Source organism: Rhopalosiphum maidis, chromosome 3, assembly GCF_003676215.2.
Source record: "Rhopalosiphum maidis isolate BTI-1 chromosome 3, ASM367621v3, whole genome shotgun sequence".
NCBI classification, from domain to species: Eukaryota; Metazoa; Arthropoda; class Insecta; order Hemiptera; family Aphididae; genus Rhopalosiphum; species Rhopalosiphum maidis.
This window is the reverse complement of record NC_040879.1, coordinates 531,450-552,618: the sequence shown is the minus strand read 5'-3', so window position 1 is coordinate 552,618 and position 21,169 is coordinate 531,450. Positions and strand designations below refer to the sequence as shown.

Genomic DNA, 21,169 nt, shown 5'->3' with positions numbered 1-21,169 from the left:
TTGACGCTCCATCAGATTACAGCTTAGCGCATTGTGTATCACAAGACTTGAAAATGAACCAAGGCACAGCTCTCATGTTTCGTAGAAAATTTGGCAACGTAGAAATATTAAAGAGCCAAAATCCAAAAATCCACGAAGTTGTATATATTCGACAAGAGGATCGGTATATCTTGTACATGATTACTAAATGCAAATATTGGCAAAAATCATCTTTAGAGGACATGTTTCTGGCAATACAGAACCTCAGAGCTATCTGCATCGAACTCAAAATTGAAAAGCTGGCGCTTCCTCCGATTGGTAGCGGAAGTGATCAACTAGATTGGTCTGCGATTAGGACCATGTTCCGGTTTATATTCAAGGAAACAAACATAGAGATCCATGTGTATCCTCAAACTGAGTTGAAGGACTCAGAAAAACAACAAGTTTTGGCAGAGTACCATGCCAGCCCGCTAGGAGGTCATCGCGGAATAAACCAAACATTGAAGCGTATTCAGATGCAATTCAACTGGAAGGGATTGGCGGATGACGTAAAAGAGTACGTCTCCAAATGTCCGTCATGTCAAATACACAAAACAAGTAACAAGAATATCAGGCAGCCTATGATTATAAGTACTACAGCGACGGAACCTTTCGAAAAGGTGTTTATCGATGTGGTCGGTCCTCTACCGAAAACAGACAGCAATAATGCATATATCCTGACAATGCAGGATGACCTAACCAAATTCTCAATGGCCGTCCCTATGTTCAACCATGAGGCTAATACAGTGGCGTATCACTTTGTGACGTCATGCGTATGTCTTCATGGAATTCCGAGAGCATTGGTCAGTGATCAGGGGACAGAGTTTCTGAGCCGAGTATTAGCTGAAACATGCAAGCTGCTGAAAATAAAAAAATGCAACACCTCGCCGTATCACCCACAGGCTAACGGAGCCTTGGAAAGGAGTCATCGGACTCTGGGGGAATACCTTCGGCATTTCATAGACCAGGATCAAATGAACTGGGATACATTCATACCGTATGCTATGTTCGTTTTCAATTCATCAGAACATCGTTCCACTGGAAAGCAGCCATACGAGTTAATGTATGGGCGCACCATAAACATGCCAAATTCGTTCATGAAACCCCCAGAACCTCGGTACAATTATGAGGATTATCATTTGGAGTTAAAGCAGAAACTCCAACTGTCACATCAAATAGCCAGGGATCGCCTGGTGGAACAAAAACTAAAGACGAAAGAGTATTATGACCAAAAGCAAAATCAAATCACTGTACATGTAGGTGATCGTGTATTGCTCAAGAATAGTGCAAGAAAAGGGAAACTCAGCCCCAAGTGGCTGGGACCTTATGAAGTAATCGAGCTTAAAGCCAACGAAAATGTAACCTTACAAAAAGAGCGTAAAAGGGTGACAGTACACAAGAATCTTATTCGTGTTTTTGCGGACTGAACATTGTGAATAGCTTGATAAATCTGGGAATGTAAATACTAACATAATCTTAAGTGAAAAAAAAAAATCATTTTCTGCTTAACTACAATTAAGGATCAAAGCACTGTATATAAGCTTTATTGGGAACTGGAATTAATTATGAAAAGAAAACGTAAATCTTGTTTCAGAATTTTATCTCAATCAATCATAATCACCTCTGATGCCTCAGAACATAAAGCGGAACATCCTGTAGAGTTATCCACGTATGCCTATAACATCACGTCATACCAAGATCATCAGGGTTTATATTTCGAGCACCATGGGTCAATGAAGATATCAGATCTCAATTGGGACTTAGTAGCATACATCGACCTCGCAGATCCGGGTTATAAATACCAGGATATAATGTCGCTGTATGAAGCTACCGCAAAAATTTGCGGACAAATGACAGAGCGGTTCGGAAGTACGGAAATATCAAATGCATGCGAACAATTCGTACAGGTATTTTCAAGAGCAACATTGCCCTACCTGTATGAAATCGAAACCAGTCATCGTAATATGCTGCTTTCCATTGGAGATAAATACACGGGGGAAGCTAGGATACGACGAGGATTGGTCCACACAGTACAACGGATGGTGAAAGTCTTGTATGGCATGTATTCAAATATTGACACCGATTTCATATTCAAACAAATAATAGCTCTCAGTCTAAGCAGAAATCAGAACATCACCTTAAGCTCGGAGAGGATAAGAATCATGCAGGTGGATACAGACAAACAGATAAAGAAGATCACAGAGCATCAGGAAAAACTGGAGGAAAATCTCCAGTATTTACAAGAGCAAACTAGAGTAGTCATACAAAAGCTTGACAAAATAGAATTTAAAACAAGGCTACTGGAACAGGCGTTTCTTTTCGAAATTTTACTTAATCAGTATTCATACGAAACCCAAAATTTAATGGCCGTAATTAACTCAGCAATGAATGGCGAAATACATACAAGCGTGTTTTCATCGGAGAAATTTCTCATGGAATTGAGGGAAATTAAGATGAACTTACCGGTAGGAACAGCATTGCCACTAGAACTTAAAGCAGAATCTCTAACAGAATTTCTACAAATCTCTGATCTAACAATCCTGCATAGAGAACACTACTTGGTCTTTCTTATAGGAATACCTTTAACGTCTGTTGAGGAATATACCATGTATCACCCTATTTCACTACCCATCCAATATGGCGAAAATACCATAGCCCTAATTCCCCCTGAAATCGACTACCTAGCATTAAGTAACGATAACGAAAATTTTATCTCATTAGGGGTAAGTCAATGGGAATCATGTAGTAAGTTAGAGTCATATACACTTTGTAAGGGTGAGCAACCGATCCATTACCGAACGGGATCCAACTTATGCGAGTTATCTCAATTAACTAAATTTAACACCCATTCAAAAGACTGTAGAGTCAAACTAGTCACATTAGAGACACCCATTTGGCATCGATTATCGAAGACAAACTCTTGGTTGTACTATACTCAACCAGATTTATGTACGATTAAGTGCACAGATCCTCCGCATACATTCAGAGTTGAGATCTCGGGTGTGGGTAGGTTGACCACCTCCTCATCTTGTGAAATTCATACAAAAAGTTCTATACTCGTACCATTCTCTAAATCCAATAGAAATATTAAGCTTGATATAATACCGGAAAATCGTAAATTCAATATAAAATCAATATTAACAGAAACTTTTTGCTCAGTTATGCCACAGAACCTCACTAATGTAAAAATATTTAAGGATTTTAATTCATTAGCTCATAGAGCGATGGAATCGAGTGAACTTAAGCCTAAACCCACAGAACCATTGTTTATTTTTAAAATAGAATTCCATATTACCATGCTTTATATATCCATAACCTTTTCTATATTATTTATAAGTGCAGTAGCTATAAGGTTTAAGAATAAAATCATAAAAATGTATAATCCGGAAATTGCGGACAATCTTTCAAAAAACGATCAAGATAACCTTTAAGTTTGTAATTTAAAAAAAAAAAAAAACCCTTTTTGTATTGTCTTTAAGTTAGAAGTAAAATTAAGTTAGTTTAAGTATAAAAGACACCATGTGGCGGTATTGTAACTAGGTGTACCCGTAGTTTAAGAAATTTGTAAAAGTAGTAACTTAGGTCGCAGGGACTGCTCCAGTTTAACGCTGGGGGTATGTTGTATATGCATGCCTGTGTGTATGTATATATGTATGTATGTATGTATGTATGTATGTATGTACTGCGTATACATTTATGTATGTGTGTATGTATATGTGCCGATGGAGCTTGCATATATATAACGCTCAAATGCGTTGACTCAGGATAAATTACCTGTGTGACCGATTCGGTTCTCACGATGGTCTACGTGACCAAAAAGGCTGGGTCAGCACATACTGAAGACCTCGGACGGACCGTTGCAACGCGCCCCGTCTGTTGGTAATTAGTCGAGTCTGGTCTAAAGAGAGAGTGACACCTGCGTTACTCAGCAGAGCATCTTATAATTTTTATAGCAGAACCTCGTATAGTTTTAATCAGATCCTCTCGTAATATTAGTATTTAATATTCATTTCTTTAGTGTGTAATTCATTTAAATATTCATTTCTTTAGTGTTTAATTCATATCAATATTGATGTATTCAGTGTTAAGTTCGTAAATCAGTAATTATAATATAATATATATACCTATAACCAACACCTGTGTTACTTCATTTGACACTAACAACCAAGATAAACCTCACACGACGGTACTCCACACTTCAGAATGAATAAGTGGTCTAATTCTTTTAAGGATAATTTTCTCGAACAATTTGGCTAAAACTGGTAGTAGACTTATAGGTCTAAAGGATGACGGTAAGTGTTTGGGTTTACCAGGTTTATGTATAAGTATTACTATAGAAAATTTCCAGATTTGGGGGAAGTGAGAGAGTCTTAACATGGAATTGTAAATAAATGTGAGAAGTAATAGAGTTTTATTGGGTAAGTGTTGTAATAATTTGTTTGTAATTAAGTCATATCCAGGTGACTTCCTTGGCTTTAGTTTGCTAATTAAGTATTTGATTTCATTTGGGGTTGTGTGTTTAGCTGGGAGAGACATTGGTAAAGGACTATTAAGAAATCTTGTAATGTTGTCGAGGTGTGCGGATTCGGGATTAACATTAGAATGTGGTGTAAATATATTTGAGAGATGGGTTCCAAAAAGTTCCGCTTTGTCTTTGTCAGAGATCGCTAGCTCTCCATTTGGACCACTGAGCGGTGTAGCTTGTTCTTTGATTTTGAGTATATTTTTGGTAGTTCTCCATAGAGAGCCGTCATTGGAATTTAGTGATTGAAATTTTTCTTGGAAAAAGTTGGATTTGTGTTTTGAAATGAGTTTTTTGATCAAATTTGATAGATTATTTAATAGCCGTTTATCAGAAGGCAGGTTGGATCTTTGCCACAACGGGCGAACCCTTCTTTTTTTTACTATTAATTTTTGGATTTGGGGAGGAAGGATATTATGCTTTGAGTTTTCGGGTGTATTTTTGACATACGATGCATTATAAACGGCGGTTTGAATTGAGGTCGTTAGGTTTTGCGCGGCTTCATCGATTTGTTCGGTTAATTTGAGTGAGATTTTTAGGTTAGTGGCATTTTCTAAATTTTTTGAAAAGGAACTCCAATTGACTGGTCCTTTCGCTAAGGAAGGACGGGGAGGATTGTAGTAAATCTTACAATTCAAATTGAGAAGAACTGGACTATGGTCACATGCTGGATCTGCTAGATTTTTTATGGAATGAGTAATGTGTCTCGGGATTGTGGTTAGAAAATAATCTAAAATATCGAGGTGCCGATTTTGGTGGGAAGGCCAGTAAGTAGGTCCTGGAGGAGATATGAATGTTATTCTTGTGTTCAGTATAATATTTTGAAGCAACCGACCTCTAGTGTTATCGGTTCGACAGCCCCATTGCGAGTGTTTGGCATTGAGGTCACCGCCTATAAGAAATGAGCGGCCGAGTGAGTTCAGAAACTGGGAGAGATGTTCAGGTGATATTGCAGGCCTTGGAGGACAATAAACTGCGGTTATAGTTGTGGGGATTTGATTCAGAGTAATTAGGATGTTTGTGGCTTGAATAGTGTTAGTTTTGTAATTCAGTAACGGTTGACATTGTATTTTTTTTGAAATTATAATGGCCGAGCCCCCATGAGCAGAGCCATCAGGGTGGTCGACTCGATAAATGTTGTACCCGGGGAAAAAGTTTTTAGAAGTTGAAGTGCAGTGAGTTTCTGCGATAAGTGCAATGTCTATATGTTTTTCAGTGAATAGGTTGAGCAGTTCGGGTTCATGACGTTTAAGACCGTTTGCGTTCCAAAGAAAAATTCTAAGGGAGTTTACGTTCGCTTGTTTATTTAACATCTTTTAGGACTAGTTTATTTATGACAGTAGTGAGAAGTTGGATTAAAGGATTTATTACTAATTTTAATTTTGATGAGAATGAGGAAAATTGAGAGGTTAGATTGTTATCGGGTTGAGTATTAAACATATTTGAATTGTAATGATTTTTTTTGTAGTAATTTGATTTGTCTTTGCTATCTTGTGGGTGAGACACGTTTGTCGGAAGGCTTGGGAATTCCTTGGTATTATTTAAATTGAGATTGGGTTGACCAGAGAGTGTTCCATCGCTAGTGGTTTTACCCCCATTTACATTATAATTTAAATTAACATTTTGTTTAGTTGTAGCTTTGGAATTATTGTAAAGTTTCTGTAAGTCTTTGTGAACGGAACATCCGCGGTAGTTCGCCGGATGACTTCCTCCACAGAGAGCACACGTTGGAGATTGATCTATGGATATGGTGCAAGATGAAGATGTGTGAAATTCAGCGCAGCGGACGCAGCGAGGTGGGTGTGAGCAATAGCTTTTGGAGTGGCCGTATTTCTGGCAGTTTTGGCATTGAATTACATCCCGACGTTTATGTGGTTCTTCGATTCGAACTTTGGTGTGAAGAATGGATGTTACTTGGAATATTTCTTTGTTAATCTCAGCAGGTTCAAGATCGACAAAGAAGAGAGGCAAATTTTTTGTTGTTTTGTGACGGACATTAGCAACTTGACGCACTGTGAAGCCAATTTCTTGAATGGCGATTCCGACCTCATTTAAAGAGGTGGAAGGATGAATATTACGTACAACAACACGAAAAGCTTTGTTCTCACGTTGTTGATAGGTATGATACTCGGCTTTATTTTCAATTAAATACTTTATCACAGCTCTATAAGAGTCGGAGTTTTTAGTCAGGATTTTTAAATCATTAGTGGATGATTTGAATAAGAAATTTTCAGCACCAAGCAATTTGAGAAAATCGTTGCGAAGCGCAACAAAATCAAGTACGCCATGAACCATAATTGGCGGTGGAGATGGTGGAGGTTTGGCGGGTTCACTAATGTCGTCTGATGCTTCATTTGATGGATTTTGAGATGGGAACGCTATCTCTGAGTTGTCCTCAACTGCAAGGCAGGAGTATCTATTTGTTGTTGAAAATATACTTTTTTGGGTCGTCTTAGCTATTTTGCTTGTGGAAAATTCGCCAGAGGATGAAAGATTCCTACTGGTTTTACTAGACTTTTTGTTGGTAACGTCTATGTCCATGTCAGAATTTTCGAACACATCACTTGATGCACTCTGTATACGACTGGACGATGCAGAGTTTGTTTTATTTTTATTTGAGATTTTATTCTTCGAATCAGTAGTATTTGTATTATTATTGCGGTTCATTGTGCGTGTTATCGTTATCGCGACTTTGGTTAGATTAGATAAATAGCTGCCGCCGGCAACGCCGGGGAGCGTGGACGACAATTAATTACGTAGATACCGTTTAGACGTAGTATAGTAATTATATTACCAGTTTTTGGATGATTTGGGCTTGAGAGGTTGAAATACCGTGGCGATGACAGCAGTGGGAAACACAGGCCGATATCCAGATTTTTTTGACACCATTCACAATTAAATTGGTTAGGTTGGACTTGAGAAACAAAAGAAAATGCGTGCATGGATAACTGATACGTGTGTTGCGGACAACAGTCACGGAGCGAATGAACTTTTTTTTTTTTTCTTTAAAAAAAAATTGTTTTTTCAAATAATTCGCAATATACATTGGGATTTAACGGTATAAAAATAGCATATTTCAATCAAACGCTATGACACATTTATATTTTTTTTTTTTTAAGATCTAACAATTTAATTTCCTTCAAAATATTTGTGGTATATTGTATATAAATAAATCAACTGATCATATAATCTAATATTTTATGGTCGTAAATCAACTAACTTAATTTTTTGATTTTCTGATTATAATTTTTTTTGACAACAGGTGATGGTGTATTCGTTGGTCATCCTTTTTTCTTCGAAGGGGGAGTTACTGACTGTTTTGTCCACATAAATTAATTCTTCTCTCAATCTCATTCAAAAATTTAGTAAGACTTTTAATTTTTTAGTATCTTTAACATACTCTAACTATTACTTACAGCCATGTCGAAGGCCTGATTGACCATATGCATTTTCCATTTTTTAGATTTAATAAAACAATGATAAAAATTTACTAGTTGGTCGTGCTTGTTGACGCTTCCCATTGTTTTATTATAGTGACGTACTATTTCTGGTCTTTCAATATGTATATAATCTTTTTTTCGCGATTCTATCGTTTTGCTAAAACTTCTGCTGATGCCATAATATTGGAGCATAAATAGATGGGTTTGTTATCATACCACTTTACTAGACCCATATTTATATCCAGAACGTTAGAGCTGATCTCAAACGTTGTCCCTCTTCCTAAGATGTTCATTGTTTTATCTGCTAAAAATGGAGGATTACAAAAGCGGCCCATTGTCATGCATGGCGGTCTGTATTATTTTTCGTTCTTTTGTAGTTTTTACACTATATTATTAGGTACGAAATGTTACTAATTTACTATGTCTGCGATATATACTTGTATAGCATATACAGTATATAATCAGCTCTGAAATCCAACTGCACCATTTTTGTACAAAACTAATCGTAATATTCCTTATTTATCATGAATATTATAGATATGCATATTTTCTGCGAGGTGAATTTAATCATTATAGCCATGTTCGAACCAAGATGTATTGATAAGGTGTCGTCACTCTAGATCCCTATGCATACACACTTTTGATTGAAATTATTACTACAGTTTTATAGACACCAGAATGCGCTTCCTGTCCTATGAAGACCTATGTTTTCATACTGTTAAATACAAAATGCCTTAACATTAATACTTGCAAATTGCAATAGGTACATTTTTTTCTAGATAATACTATTGAAATATGATATTTTAATATTGTTATGCTCTGATACGACCATATTTTTATATTTTTCGATGATTGATAAAGCACTTTAAAAATATGTTTTATTAGGAACGTAATAATTAATATGAAGAAATTAGATTTAATAAATATTGTTTAGGAAACAAAAATAATCGATTACGACACACTATATCTACATATTTAATAAAATATAATTATGCATTTCAGTTAGCTGTACTATTTTTGTTGAAGCAATCTTCAGTTTAGGTGGCTTTCTTTTCATAGTTTTATCACTCAAATATTCTGGTAAATTTGGGAAAAGAGTAGGAACTGCTCCAGCTATTAATGTAGGCTTATACAATTTGTATTGTATGTCCTTCCTATCAGCCCCCTTAAAAACTTTTTCTTTGATTATACAATCAGCCAGAAAATGAATTCACATACATAGTCTTTTAATGTTAAATTCCTATCAGCCCGTGGAATTTTTCTATTCCACACTTCAATTATATCGTGTTACAAATAGTATGAATATTTAAATAAAACATTGATTTTTGTAAATTATTATTCTTTTTATACAGAATATAGATATATTATATTACAATGTTTAAAATAATTTAATCTGCATTAACGTATAGTTAATAGTAATAGATTATAAATTAAACTTTTTACGTCCATGTAATTATTATGAATACTAACACGAATGAATGTAACACGAAAAGCATTAAACTTGTATATTATTTTGGAATAGGAAATTTAAAAATGAGTAATGACAGTATTTAAATACACGCATACTAATAATTTAAAACATGTGTCATTATAGTCATTTACAATAAAAAAATTTTGAATTTTATTCCTTAAATCATAATATATTTTTAATTTTCTATGGCTTGACGTACAAAAATGTTCATTTATTGGCCTTCATAGGACATACAGCGTTCCCGGTGGTGATGACTATCTGTAGTAAAATTTTCAATCAAGTTTTCAAACAAGTGATACCTTAGACACCATACACCTTGGTTCGAACGTAGATCTATTATCGCGCCACATCCTGATTAGATATTAGATAATCTCCCTAGACCGTGTAGCGGGTGGCGTATCTTCTCGAGCTGGTTTTACCCCCTCCTAAGTTCGCCGTCCCGTCTGGAGTGCTAACTTATAAGCTGTAACGCCAGCCTTTAAACTTATATTATTATTCTTTTCCAGGCGGTCAAACTCAGACTAGTCAAGCCCGACGCACCGTTGCGTTCGCTTGCCGCTTAGCACTATGTTGTGCAGACAACGCGTTTATTCGTAGTTTAAGCCGTTTTGCCGACTACGCGTTCTTTTTTTGCGTCGCCGACGACAAATCAGTTTCTTTGAGTTGAACTCGTCGGACGCTACGAAGTTCACCACCCTAATACCGCCGCGGCCAGTTAGCCCCGTTATTAATATATATATATATATAGGTATATATATTACGTGCCGTCAATTTCCTTAGTCGACTGTGTTGTCGGCATTTACGAGCCGTACACACCGTATATATGTATATAATAAACATCGCGTGTTACTGTATTATTGTTCATCCTCCCGTGGATTGCGTACCACGCGGTTGGATCCGCGATTGTGCAAATAATACGTAGTTATTTACCAGCCAATTGCTGACCTGTGGAGAAGGCCGAGAAAGTACCGATTTGAAGAACCCGTTGCAGTCCCCAGAGTTCAGGTTGTAACCGATGGAGTGGTCTTCTGCGTATTCGTCCCGCTTCGTACGAGATCAGGTCGTATTTTATATTCTATTGTCTATTTTGATCTATTATTATTATTTGTATTTTTTTTATACTCTGTCATATTGGCCGGAGTATGTAAATTATTATTATTACTTTATTAGCTATTATAATCTATTATTACAGGGCGCCCGCTAGGTCTAACATTATATAGGTAATTACTTTGTTGTGTGTTATGGTGTTGATCCGATTATTATTATTATACGTATTGTATTAGTTTAGTTAATGCTGTACCATTAATTTATTTGTATGTACACATGTACCGGGTAATCTTTTCCCGTTCCCAACGACTCGCGAGTTGTGTCCGATAACCGCAAATTTCCAAAAGTAGCATCGGACACGTCAACATTTGATTGCTGAGCGTGGTTTTCCGATCTCAGTGTGGGTTCGGTAGCGGTGTGTTGGTTTGTGTTTTGCTTTGGTATTTTGGTGTAGAGTACAGTACTTGGATGTTCATGTTGACAATTATCGCCTAATATTGATAAATCTTACCAACATAAGAGATACATTAATAACACTATTTGTATCATACAAAGTTACAGTAGTATGTTAGTATGTCAGTGTTTGTAATTTTTGAGTTTGATTGTTTTTAATGATAATATTCATAATCATAAGTTATCATGTTTATGCTTGTAACTTCAAATTTGTTTATATTTTTCTCCATAAAATATAGAGAATAATAAATAATACAAGTCTATACATATCAAGACTTGACTGTCTTTACTTAATGCATATATTAACAGAAATATGTTAATTATAACATATTAACATAAATTATATGTTGAGTTTATGATTAATATTAGTTACTATTTTACATTGAATTTTTTAAATAATTGAGCTATTATGCTCTAATTTAAAAAAAAAAATAATTTAATTAATTTAATTGGTTTTATTTTCAAATGTTAATGTTAATGTTTAATTTTATTTAGTAAGTAATGAACAACAATAACTGATGCATGTATGTAACTGCACCAAGATTGTTTCAACTTAACACGGTTAATTGTTTATCTAATATAATATAGATACCAAACATTTTTAATTAGAACATTTTTTTTTTCATATTAATAAGTCTAGTATTATCATTGTTTTGTCAAAATTGTATTAAATCCTTATCGAAAATCCCAATTAGATCAAATTGGATTCAAACAAATATTGAACATGCTATTTGAAAAGCATGTTTCATTGAAAAAAAATTGAAATTCTAATGCCCTATAGTAATTTGTTCATCTTATTTTGTATAAAGTAAATAATTTTTCAACAAGTGAATATATTATTTAAACAAATGTATTTTATTTTAATTTACTTATCACTCGTTTTTAACATCACATCTTTAAAATAAGCCTTATGCAGTCATTGCTTCTTCCAAAATCAAACCATGGGCTCGCAACAACCATACATTCACATGAAAAAAATTTCTAACATAAAATATTTAATTATTTAATTAATAACAATATTTGTTTTAAGTTGCTCTTACAAGAGTGTTTTTGTTTACTTTTTCTAAAGTTTTGAAAATACAACATAAATATATAAATATTTTTTTTTATTCAAGATTAATTAATGTTTACTACCTCGTCATCATTTGTATCTGTATCGGTTTGGTTATCGTCATTTTCTCCTGAATATTGAATATTGATTGTAATGGATTCACCATCTTCATCAGAACTTATATAAATTATTCTTTCTTCTCATTAAGAAAAATTTTCATTTTTTTTTTTCAAATTATTATAGGCCAGGTAAATCTAAAAACAAAAACTACTAAATATTAAGTATAAGACTATAATATAATAAGTAAAAGAAATATATAAATATAAAATACTAGTAGTTATTTCATAGGAAATATGAAGAAATTTACAACAGTTAATAATATTATACAGCGTGATTCTTTTATCATAAAACAGTCATTATTTCAAAAAGTATTCATGTTTTTGAAAACATTTTTTTATATAGTTTCAAGTTGTTAAAAAACAACGAGTTTATTAAAAGTTTAGATAAGCGGAGTAGTGGATAAACATTTTGCGGGGTAACCATGTACCACTCCACTTGGGGCATCTAACCTTTAAATACTTATAACTCATAAACTACTCGCCCTATATTCGATTTTTATGTATCAAAATACTCATAAAATTATTCTACTTTGGAATATGAAATTAAAACTATGTTTCATTAAAAAAAGTGAAAAACTTAAAAAAATGTTTTCAAAAACATGAATACTTTTTGAAATAATGAGTGTTTCAACAATTTTCAAGACCTAGTAATATTCTTAGAATAGATTAGTTGTAGATTACGTACATCATCTGAAAGGCAGGGCCTAAAATACATCTGATTTCAGGGTACAAAATTATTAATTTAATTGTTATCTTTGGACTTTGACAAATTTCTATAGCTAAAAATCTGAAGAGATTGTAATTCCCAAAATCTCCCCTATATATTATGTACTACTTACCTTACACATTAATATTATTTATATAATACTGGTACTAAAAATACATAAAATAAATATAAGTAAATTCTTATACTGAATTACCTATATTATATTATACCAACTTTCAACTTTTGATTTTCAAATGGTAACTTATATTTAAAGTGTCATAAGATAGTAGAGCTAATTTTTTTATGCATTTTAACGTTAAAATCATTATTTTTCTTTCAACCGTTAATGAGTTATAGCTACTCAAAGTTGGGTGGTTTGAGGTTTTTAGGTGTTCATCTTACAGGTTATTATGACTTAGCCGCTTAGGTAAACATATTACGCTGTGGCGTTGGTATACTACAGGTACAAAGTTCATCATTGTGTTGATAGTTGATAACGAGTTTATAACATATTAGGAAAAAATGTGCCTTTTATTATCTATTACCCACTTGTCTACTGGTCTTCAGAAATAAGAAGTATAACCATCCAACTTTGAAAAGCTAATCTCGCTAAAAAATTAACGACAAATAATAATTTGAACATTAAAATTCATAAAAAAAAAAACAGGCTTAATAATTAAGTAAATTTTAAATGGGGGTTGTCATTTGAAAATTAAAAGTTGATAGAAGTTTCACTATTAAATAAAAGGGTGAAAAAAAATTTCAAACAGTTCGAGAAAAGCATGACACAAATTATTTTGAAAAAAAAATGTAAACAATTTAATACTTGACAAAATAATGAGTGTATAATAAAAAAAAAATTATCCTGTATGTATATTAATAGTTTAAGACTATTAATTAAATGTTTTTTTTTTATATATATAAAATATGCTACTCTAAATATCTCATAGAAATGTAGGTACTGATTATAAAAATAAAATACCGATAATATGTTTTATATTTGCTAATTGATTAAGCAAAAATCAAAACAATTTAGGCATTGGTTGGCTGTGATGGCGATTGCTATTACAATACAGTGGATTCCGCTTAATGTGGGCACATTGGGGTCAGCCCTGTTTGTCCTCATTAAGCGGTTGCCCGTAAAAACCGAAATTGGTTAAAAAAAAATTATAATATCAAAAAAAGTCAACGAAATCCCTTTCTGCATTTTTGCATTTTCTGCATGAATTTTTATTTATTTCTGACAAAAATGTACTTTACGAAATATATCAAAATCGCGAAAATTTGCTAGGAAGTTTAGAACATTCTTAAAATTTTTGTGAATTATACTTTAGGTTAAAAAACCAAAAAAAGATTCTTCATGAGTTTTCCTTCAAGTAACTAAAAAAAAATTTCCTAGCGTTGAAATAATTTTATTAACGTATGAAATTTAATTTTTTATGAAATCATGTAAAATTACGATATATTACAATTTAAATATAGGTAACAAATAATATAATATACCCTACTAATTATCCTAGACTGACAAATCATCTCCGTTCAGAATCGTTTTTCGCATACAATAATACCTGTCATTGCATTCAAATTTAACACATCCATTATAGTGACTTATTCTCTATCTCTAATATACAGCAGAGCGATATCACCTTGCCCACCTGTTTTTAATTTTTTTGGTGGACTTCTCCCCGCTTTATTTATGCCATAGACGTATTTGATCTATTAATGCATCCTATCGGGTATTTTTTAACAGCGAAATGGCGATGGCAAATGGTTTTAATGTTGAAACGACAACGGCCATTTGACCGTGTTCGAGCCTATAGGTACTAATATACTATTACGACTTACGAGAACAATAATTAAATTATAGGAAAATATAAAACAATATTCATCATTGATATTCATGTTTTTCCTTTTATATTTTTTCAATTATAAATAATATGTGCAATTTTTACTAATTTAAATTTTTTATTAAAAATAAAAAAAATTTTGATCATATGTTGAAAAACTTCAACCTTACGATAAATGATTTTATACAATAGCAGTAGCACAAATAATACGAATAATGAATATAAATTCGAACAAAATTAAATAATATTCATACCAATCATACATTCATACTCAGTATTATTATTTCAGTACGATAATTATTTGAGTACTTATAAACTATACGCGGTCACGATAAGAAAACTCGTTTTGGTCTATTGTATGGTACTGTGTGCGTGGTGGAGGAATGAAGAACGAGTATCGAAGGCTGCCGCTGTCGATGAGCGCAGCACATGTCCGAGCGTAATTATATTTTTTTTTTACCGAAAAACATGGTTTCGTACTTCCAATAATACGGCTTACTGAAGTATTATACAGCAAAAAAATCTATAGTAAAAATTGTAGAGGAGAATTTTATATAGAATCGTATAGAGCCCAATTTTTGTTATCTTTTTTCAAACGTCCAATATTTCATAATAAATTTTATGGTTTTTTTTTTTACTATTTATTGTTTTAATTATTTGAATAATTAATAAAAAATATTGAAAATCGGGTTCTATACGATTCTAGATAAAATTCCCCTCTACAAATTTCATAATAGGTGTTTTTCACGTGAAACCCTTCAGTAATCCGTATTATTAGAAGTACGAAAACATGTTTTTGCGGCATATATTTCTGGGTGACACGTCCTCTTAAACAGTTGCCCGTTTAAACCGAAATTGGTTAAAAAAAAATTATAATATCAAAAAAAGGTCAACAAAATCCCTTTCTGCGCATGAATTTTTATTTTTTTCCGATAAAAATGTACTTATTGTAAAAAACATATACGCCATGAATACGGAATGTTGCTATAGCGCTCCGAGTACATGGTGGCATGTTTACCGCAACCAGTTTTGCGTGTGTCAAATACGACACACAGACTATAGTATAACTGAAACCGGCAAACAATGTAAATCCCCAGTCGACAGTGCTGCTTACTATATGTCTGTGTTTATACTCCGTATTATCAGAGAAGCATAGACTGAATGGAGATAAGGTACACGAATCACGGAGCTATCTGCCGCCGTCAATAGCACGGAGACCAAATTTCTCACACTGTTAACGGCCCGACGGCTACGTGTACGAGTTAGTCGCGTTGCCAACCGTTCCGTTTCTATCGTGCATTTTACGATTGTGACCAAACGAGAAAAAGTGGAGGGAAAATAGATGCGCATCGACCGACAAAAGAACGTGTACCTAACCTATTTTGTTGTAGAAAAAGTCCAATCGTTTGGAAACATTGCTCGCTAATATAATTTAATATTATTATCTGTATACGCAGCAGTTTGCAAAAATAATAAATTATTGACAATACCTTATGAGTGTGTGATAATTAGTATATGACGAAGTGGTCATAGTACAATCGTTCGTTTTTTTTTTTGTCCCGTCGTCATATTATACGTTTTTTCGGATCTTCGGGAATAGCCAAGTCAGTGATAAGTAAGTACGTTCTGTTTTATTTTATAGTTTATTTTCTTTTGAAATGTTGTTTTCATGTTAAAACATTCATTTATTAAAGTTTAATACTTCGGGTATTTCTTATATTTTTATATTATTTTGTAAACTGGAATTTTTTAATACATTTTGTGCACATTTTTACAGCTAGAATTAAAAATAAATTGATTCGGAAACATCTATTATTCAAATAAAAGCGTTAAGAGAACAAATTATTTTATTGTCAAAAGAATTTTGTAGCTTATGTTTCATTTTTCTTAATACATATCATAAGCGTGCACAGAGTTCCCGATCAGTTGTAGCACATATTTCTATTTTGTTAATAGGTTTTATTTTAAGGAACATTTTCAGCAAATTTTTAACCAATAGGTACATTGTATATTTGTCAACACCAAAAAAATAGATATTTATTTTATTTCAATCTAACTTTTACACATAAAGTGCAATTAAATAGTTTTTAACAATTACAATTTTATTTTTCAATATTAATTGGTCGATAAGTACACCTAATTTATAAACTTATTATAATACTAATCTGCACTCAAAAATTAGTATAACATTGACATTTGTCAATTACTATCTTTTTAAAATGAACATATTGTTTTCAAAATATCTATCTAATATACTCTCTCTTTGAAGTGCTAAAATATTGTTATTTATTGTATAGATAAATAGTTTTTAAGCTATTTGATCACTAAAATGATTTTTGTTGCAATTTAAGGTGCATATTTTTGATTCTAAAAAAAAAACAATATAGTCATCTTGAGAACTCACCAAAATATAAAATAAAATAGTGTTATCATTAGTTATGTAAATATAATAATTTTAAATTTCCCACTTTATTTGAATGCTATTATAAGTAATCTTAACAAAAAACCGAATCCCGTCACGCTGTGTTTGAGTCACATTTGATGTGAAATGCACTATAATAACTATAATTTATCATTTTGTTCAAAATATATTATATCTTAATGTGTTTCAATTGGAACTTCAACATTGCGAGTAAAAAATGACTTTTTTACAATATTTGTTACAATGTATCTAATTATTATTTATTAATTTTTAACAGATCATGGAAAGTAAATTAGTTGTATCCAATAACAAAGGGATATTTGTGATGAATGGATTTCGTTATGGATTACAACCCGATAAAATCATCAGCTTAAAACAATTAAATAATAGTAAACGTTTCTTCTTAATGAAATGGAAGGAGACTGAGGATATAACATACGTGAGGGCGAGTACTGCGAAAAAACACTGCCCATTACTAGTAATAGAATTTTATCAAAGACTTATTCAATGGAATGATAATTGAATTTTATATATTTTAATTTATCTATATAATAAATATATTGTTTTAATACTTCTTGTATTACATCTTGCAAATGTTTATTTTATTAGTACCTATACTAATTTTTAAAAAAACTACCAAGTACATAAAATGATGCTGTACCAATAATATTTATTATACAGGGCGATTCTTTTATGAAACAACACTCATTATTTTAAAATATTATAATGTGTTTGAAAATATTTTATTATATGTGGGAGTGGGAGTATAAAGAGATACTACGTAAAATGTTGGTCGACTATTATGTTTACTTAAACTTTAAATAATTATAAGTGATAAGTTATATCTTATAGCTTATAAATCAATATTTGTTATGTATATCCTCAGATAAATATTCTACTTCAGAATATGAAATTAAAAATGTATGTTTTCATTCAAATAATTAAAAACTTAAAAAATTAAAACGATAAAAATAGTTGTTTTATTTCAATTAAAAATTATGATAAGTTTTTTTTTACTTTAAAACGTTTATTAATTCTAACGAATTTTAAATGCTAAACAGAAATCATGCATAATTACATTATGGAATGTCTATAAGTTGTCCTTTCGAGTATTTATTAAGTTGTACACGAGGACTGCTGTGTACTGGGGCAGTAGCTCTCTCAGCCCTCACGGTTTTCATTTTATAAAATATCAATTAATATTTGTCATGTACATTCTCAAAGTATTAATTGTATAGTGAATTTCATCATCAAATGTTAGAACATTTAAAACAATAAATAATTATATTTTAGTTACTATTGTTTAACTAAGGATTTAATGAAAATAAGAAATATATCGGAAGATTTGAGTAAAACTACATATGTATTTTTAAAATAGTGAGCTCCCAAGACATTTTCTAAACATGATTCCTCTGGTTATACAACTATGAGTGTACAAACATTATAAGTTATATGAAAAAAAACTTATTTTATTTTAATATATTTGTTTTTATTTCTATGCGTGGAAATGCCAAGTTCCTAACAGTATTTCAATTTTTTTTATCTGTTGTATTTTTGTACTTTAATGTGTCTTTAATGCATCTTAAAAATAACAATACAATAAAATGAATATTATGAGTTAGGTATTACAGTTATTAAAGATATATTTTATTTTAGACATTCATAGATAAACATATTTTTTGATTTATTTTCCTAGTTGTTTTTATGAGTACTGAAATTGTATTTGAAAACAAATTAGTGACGTAGTGTACGTAAACTATAAAATTAAAATTTCTCCCCTGAATTAAATACTATACATTTTCAAAATGTTCATAACACTTGGACACTTAATTGAAAAAAAAAATGTATTTGTGTCAATGAATAATGTTATTCTAACTTTTTTAAAGTGCAAAGAAAAATGTATGTTGACCCTATAAAATATTAATTATAGGAATTTCAAGTAATAATAGTGTCATACATAACTCACTATTCTAGATAGAATTTTGTGACAGCTATAAATATAGGTTATTGTTATTTCCACTATAATATTGACTACTATTTTTAACTTATTGTACAAGATGAAATCAATGTTTTCAATTCTGAGATATTAAAGTCAATTGATTTTCTTCTTTTTTTTTTGTCTTACATTAATATTTTTAAATGTTTTTTCACTATAGCTTGTTTTGTATATCAATATTGTAGGATTATCTTTTTCTATTTCAAATATTTTGATTGAATTCCACAACACTTTATCACCATCTTCATTGATATTATTATTATTACCTAAGTCTGTTGATAGTTTTTTCAAATCATAAAATTTAGCTTGTTGTACTTCATCAACTATATAAGCTTTTCCAATTTTTTTTTTGCATATTTGATTATACCCACCCATTGAGACGGTTCATAAATTGGTCCCCCTTTTAATATTTTTTGAGCTTTACCTTCTGTTCTTGCATGCATTGAATCTCCTTCATTTTGAGTATGACCTATAGTAGGAAACTTAAAAGCAATTGATAGAGTTTTGAGTCATAACCCAGTACATTAATATTGACACTACAAATTTATTTTTATTCTGTCCTCCGCAATTATATTATTAATATAAAATGTAAAGAAACAATTTAAATGTAATATAATTATAATAAATTTAAATATAATAAAAATATTTACCACTAGTTGAAAACAACAGTTTATATTCTTCAATTAACATTTAATAAAAGTAAAAAATGGTATCTTTCACGGCATCACGTATGTAGTTACAATGTCATCTACAAAGAATAAAAACAAAACCAAATAACATGCCACAGCAGTGACTAGACTATTATAGTAGGCTTTGTATATTCTTTTGGATATCCCATCGATTAATATTATTTTTGATCATAACGCTATTATTTTTCGAAAGTTCGTATCGGTTCCATCTTTTTATAGATGGCGACTATAATCGGCATTCTTTCGATAACGATCGTTGACAGGCTATGCTGATTCGTGTGTAGGTATTGGTATCAAGTGTTTGGCTAATAAATAAAAAACTAATAATTTATAATAGTTAGAAAGATTGCTCATAGGTCACAGCTGTGAATGTGTTAGTTTTATTTCTTTTGTGACATCGTAATAATATGTTATTACCTATATTGTTTTTTTTAAATATTTTATAAATAATTTTTGTTTATTTATGTAACTGAAATATTTTTTTCAATTTACCTAAATAACTATTTACCTATATAATTATCATAAGATAAGGCCCCATGCACCGCAACCGGCTCACCACGGACCAAACAATCACTTACGTGTGAAAAATAGCTTGTTATTATATTTTTATTTTAATCAAATATTAATACTAAAAAAATATATTGTAAATTTGGATGCCCTTGAATACATCATTGTAAAGATACTTGGCACAGACAATCCTGTAGTCGAATGCACAATTAAGAAGCATTTTCTTTTAAAAAAGCTCATGGATAATTATTGTAAAATGCATGTAAGTATAAACTAAAGTATATACTTCTATCAAACTTGAAACAGACAACAGGTCGGTCATTGCAGACGACAGTTGGTACAAAAGCACTGCATTATTCAATAACTTTATTGTATTATAATTTATTACCTGTTACCATAATTATTATTTATTTATATTGTAGATATTTAGTAAGTACCCGAAAATAAAAGTTTGTAAAACTCTAAAATTTCATGACTGACCTTAAAATGTCATAAATCGGACGATTAAAAAAACTGCAATTATTATTAAGAGGATGCCATACCCGCATGTGTTTTCTCCGTCTTACACATGTAAAATAGCAAAAGCTGTTTTGCGCGGGATAGAACCACTCGGGCTGTATTGATTATATTAAGACTCAAAATAATTGATACATAATATAGTTAAAAACATTGTTGTGTCTTTAACTATTGGTTAGCATTTGGCCGGGATAACTGAATTTGTCAAGTATGGTGTCGACATGAGGGTTACCGATTTAATATAAAATATATGAAATACAGCAAATATTAAGCGCAGTGCGCAAAATGATATAATAATAATTATAAAATAATATCAATATTATAATATGGGCGCCAGTGGCGGCTCGAGTCTTCAAAACTCAAGG

General features: G+C 31.5%; 1 protein-coding gene across 1 annotated transcript; it reads left to right on the top strand.

Annotated features, from left to right (window-relative positions):
• The first annotated feature begins 8,265 nt into the window (after positions 1–8,265).
• Positions 8,266–17,619, top strand: LOC113557695. The gene is made up of 3 exons (XM_026963255.1): positions 8,266–8,329; positions 8,983–9,101; positions 17,374–17,619. The coding sequence occupies exons 1-3, from the start codon at positions 8,266–8,268 to the stop codon at positions 17,617–17,619; spliced, it is 429 nt and encodes a 142-aa protein (XP_026819056.1).
• Positions 17,620–21,169: the final 3,550 nt, after the last annotated feature.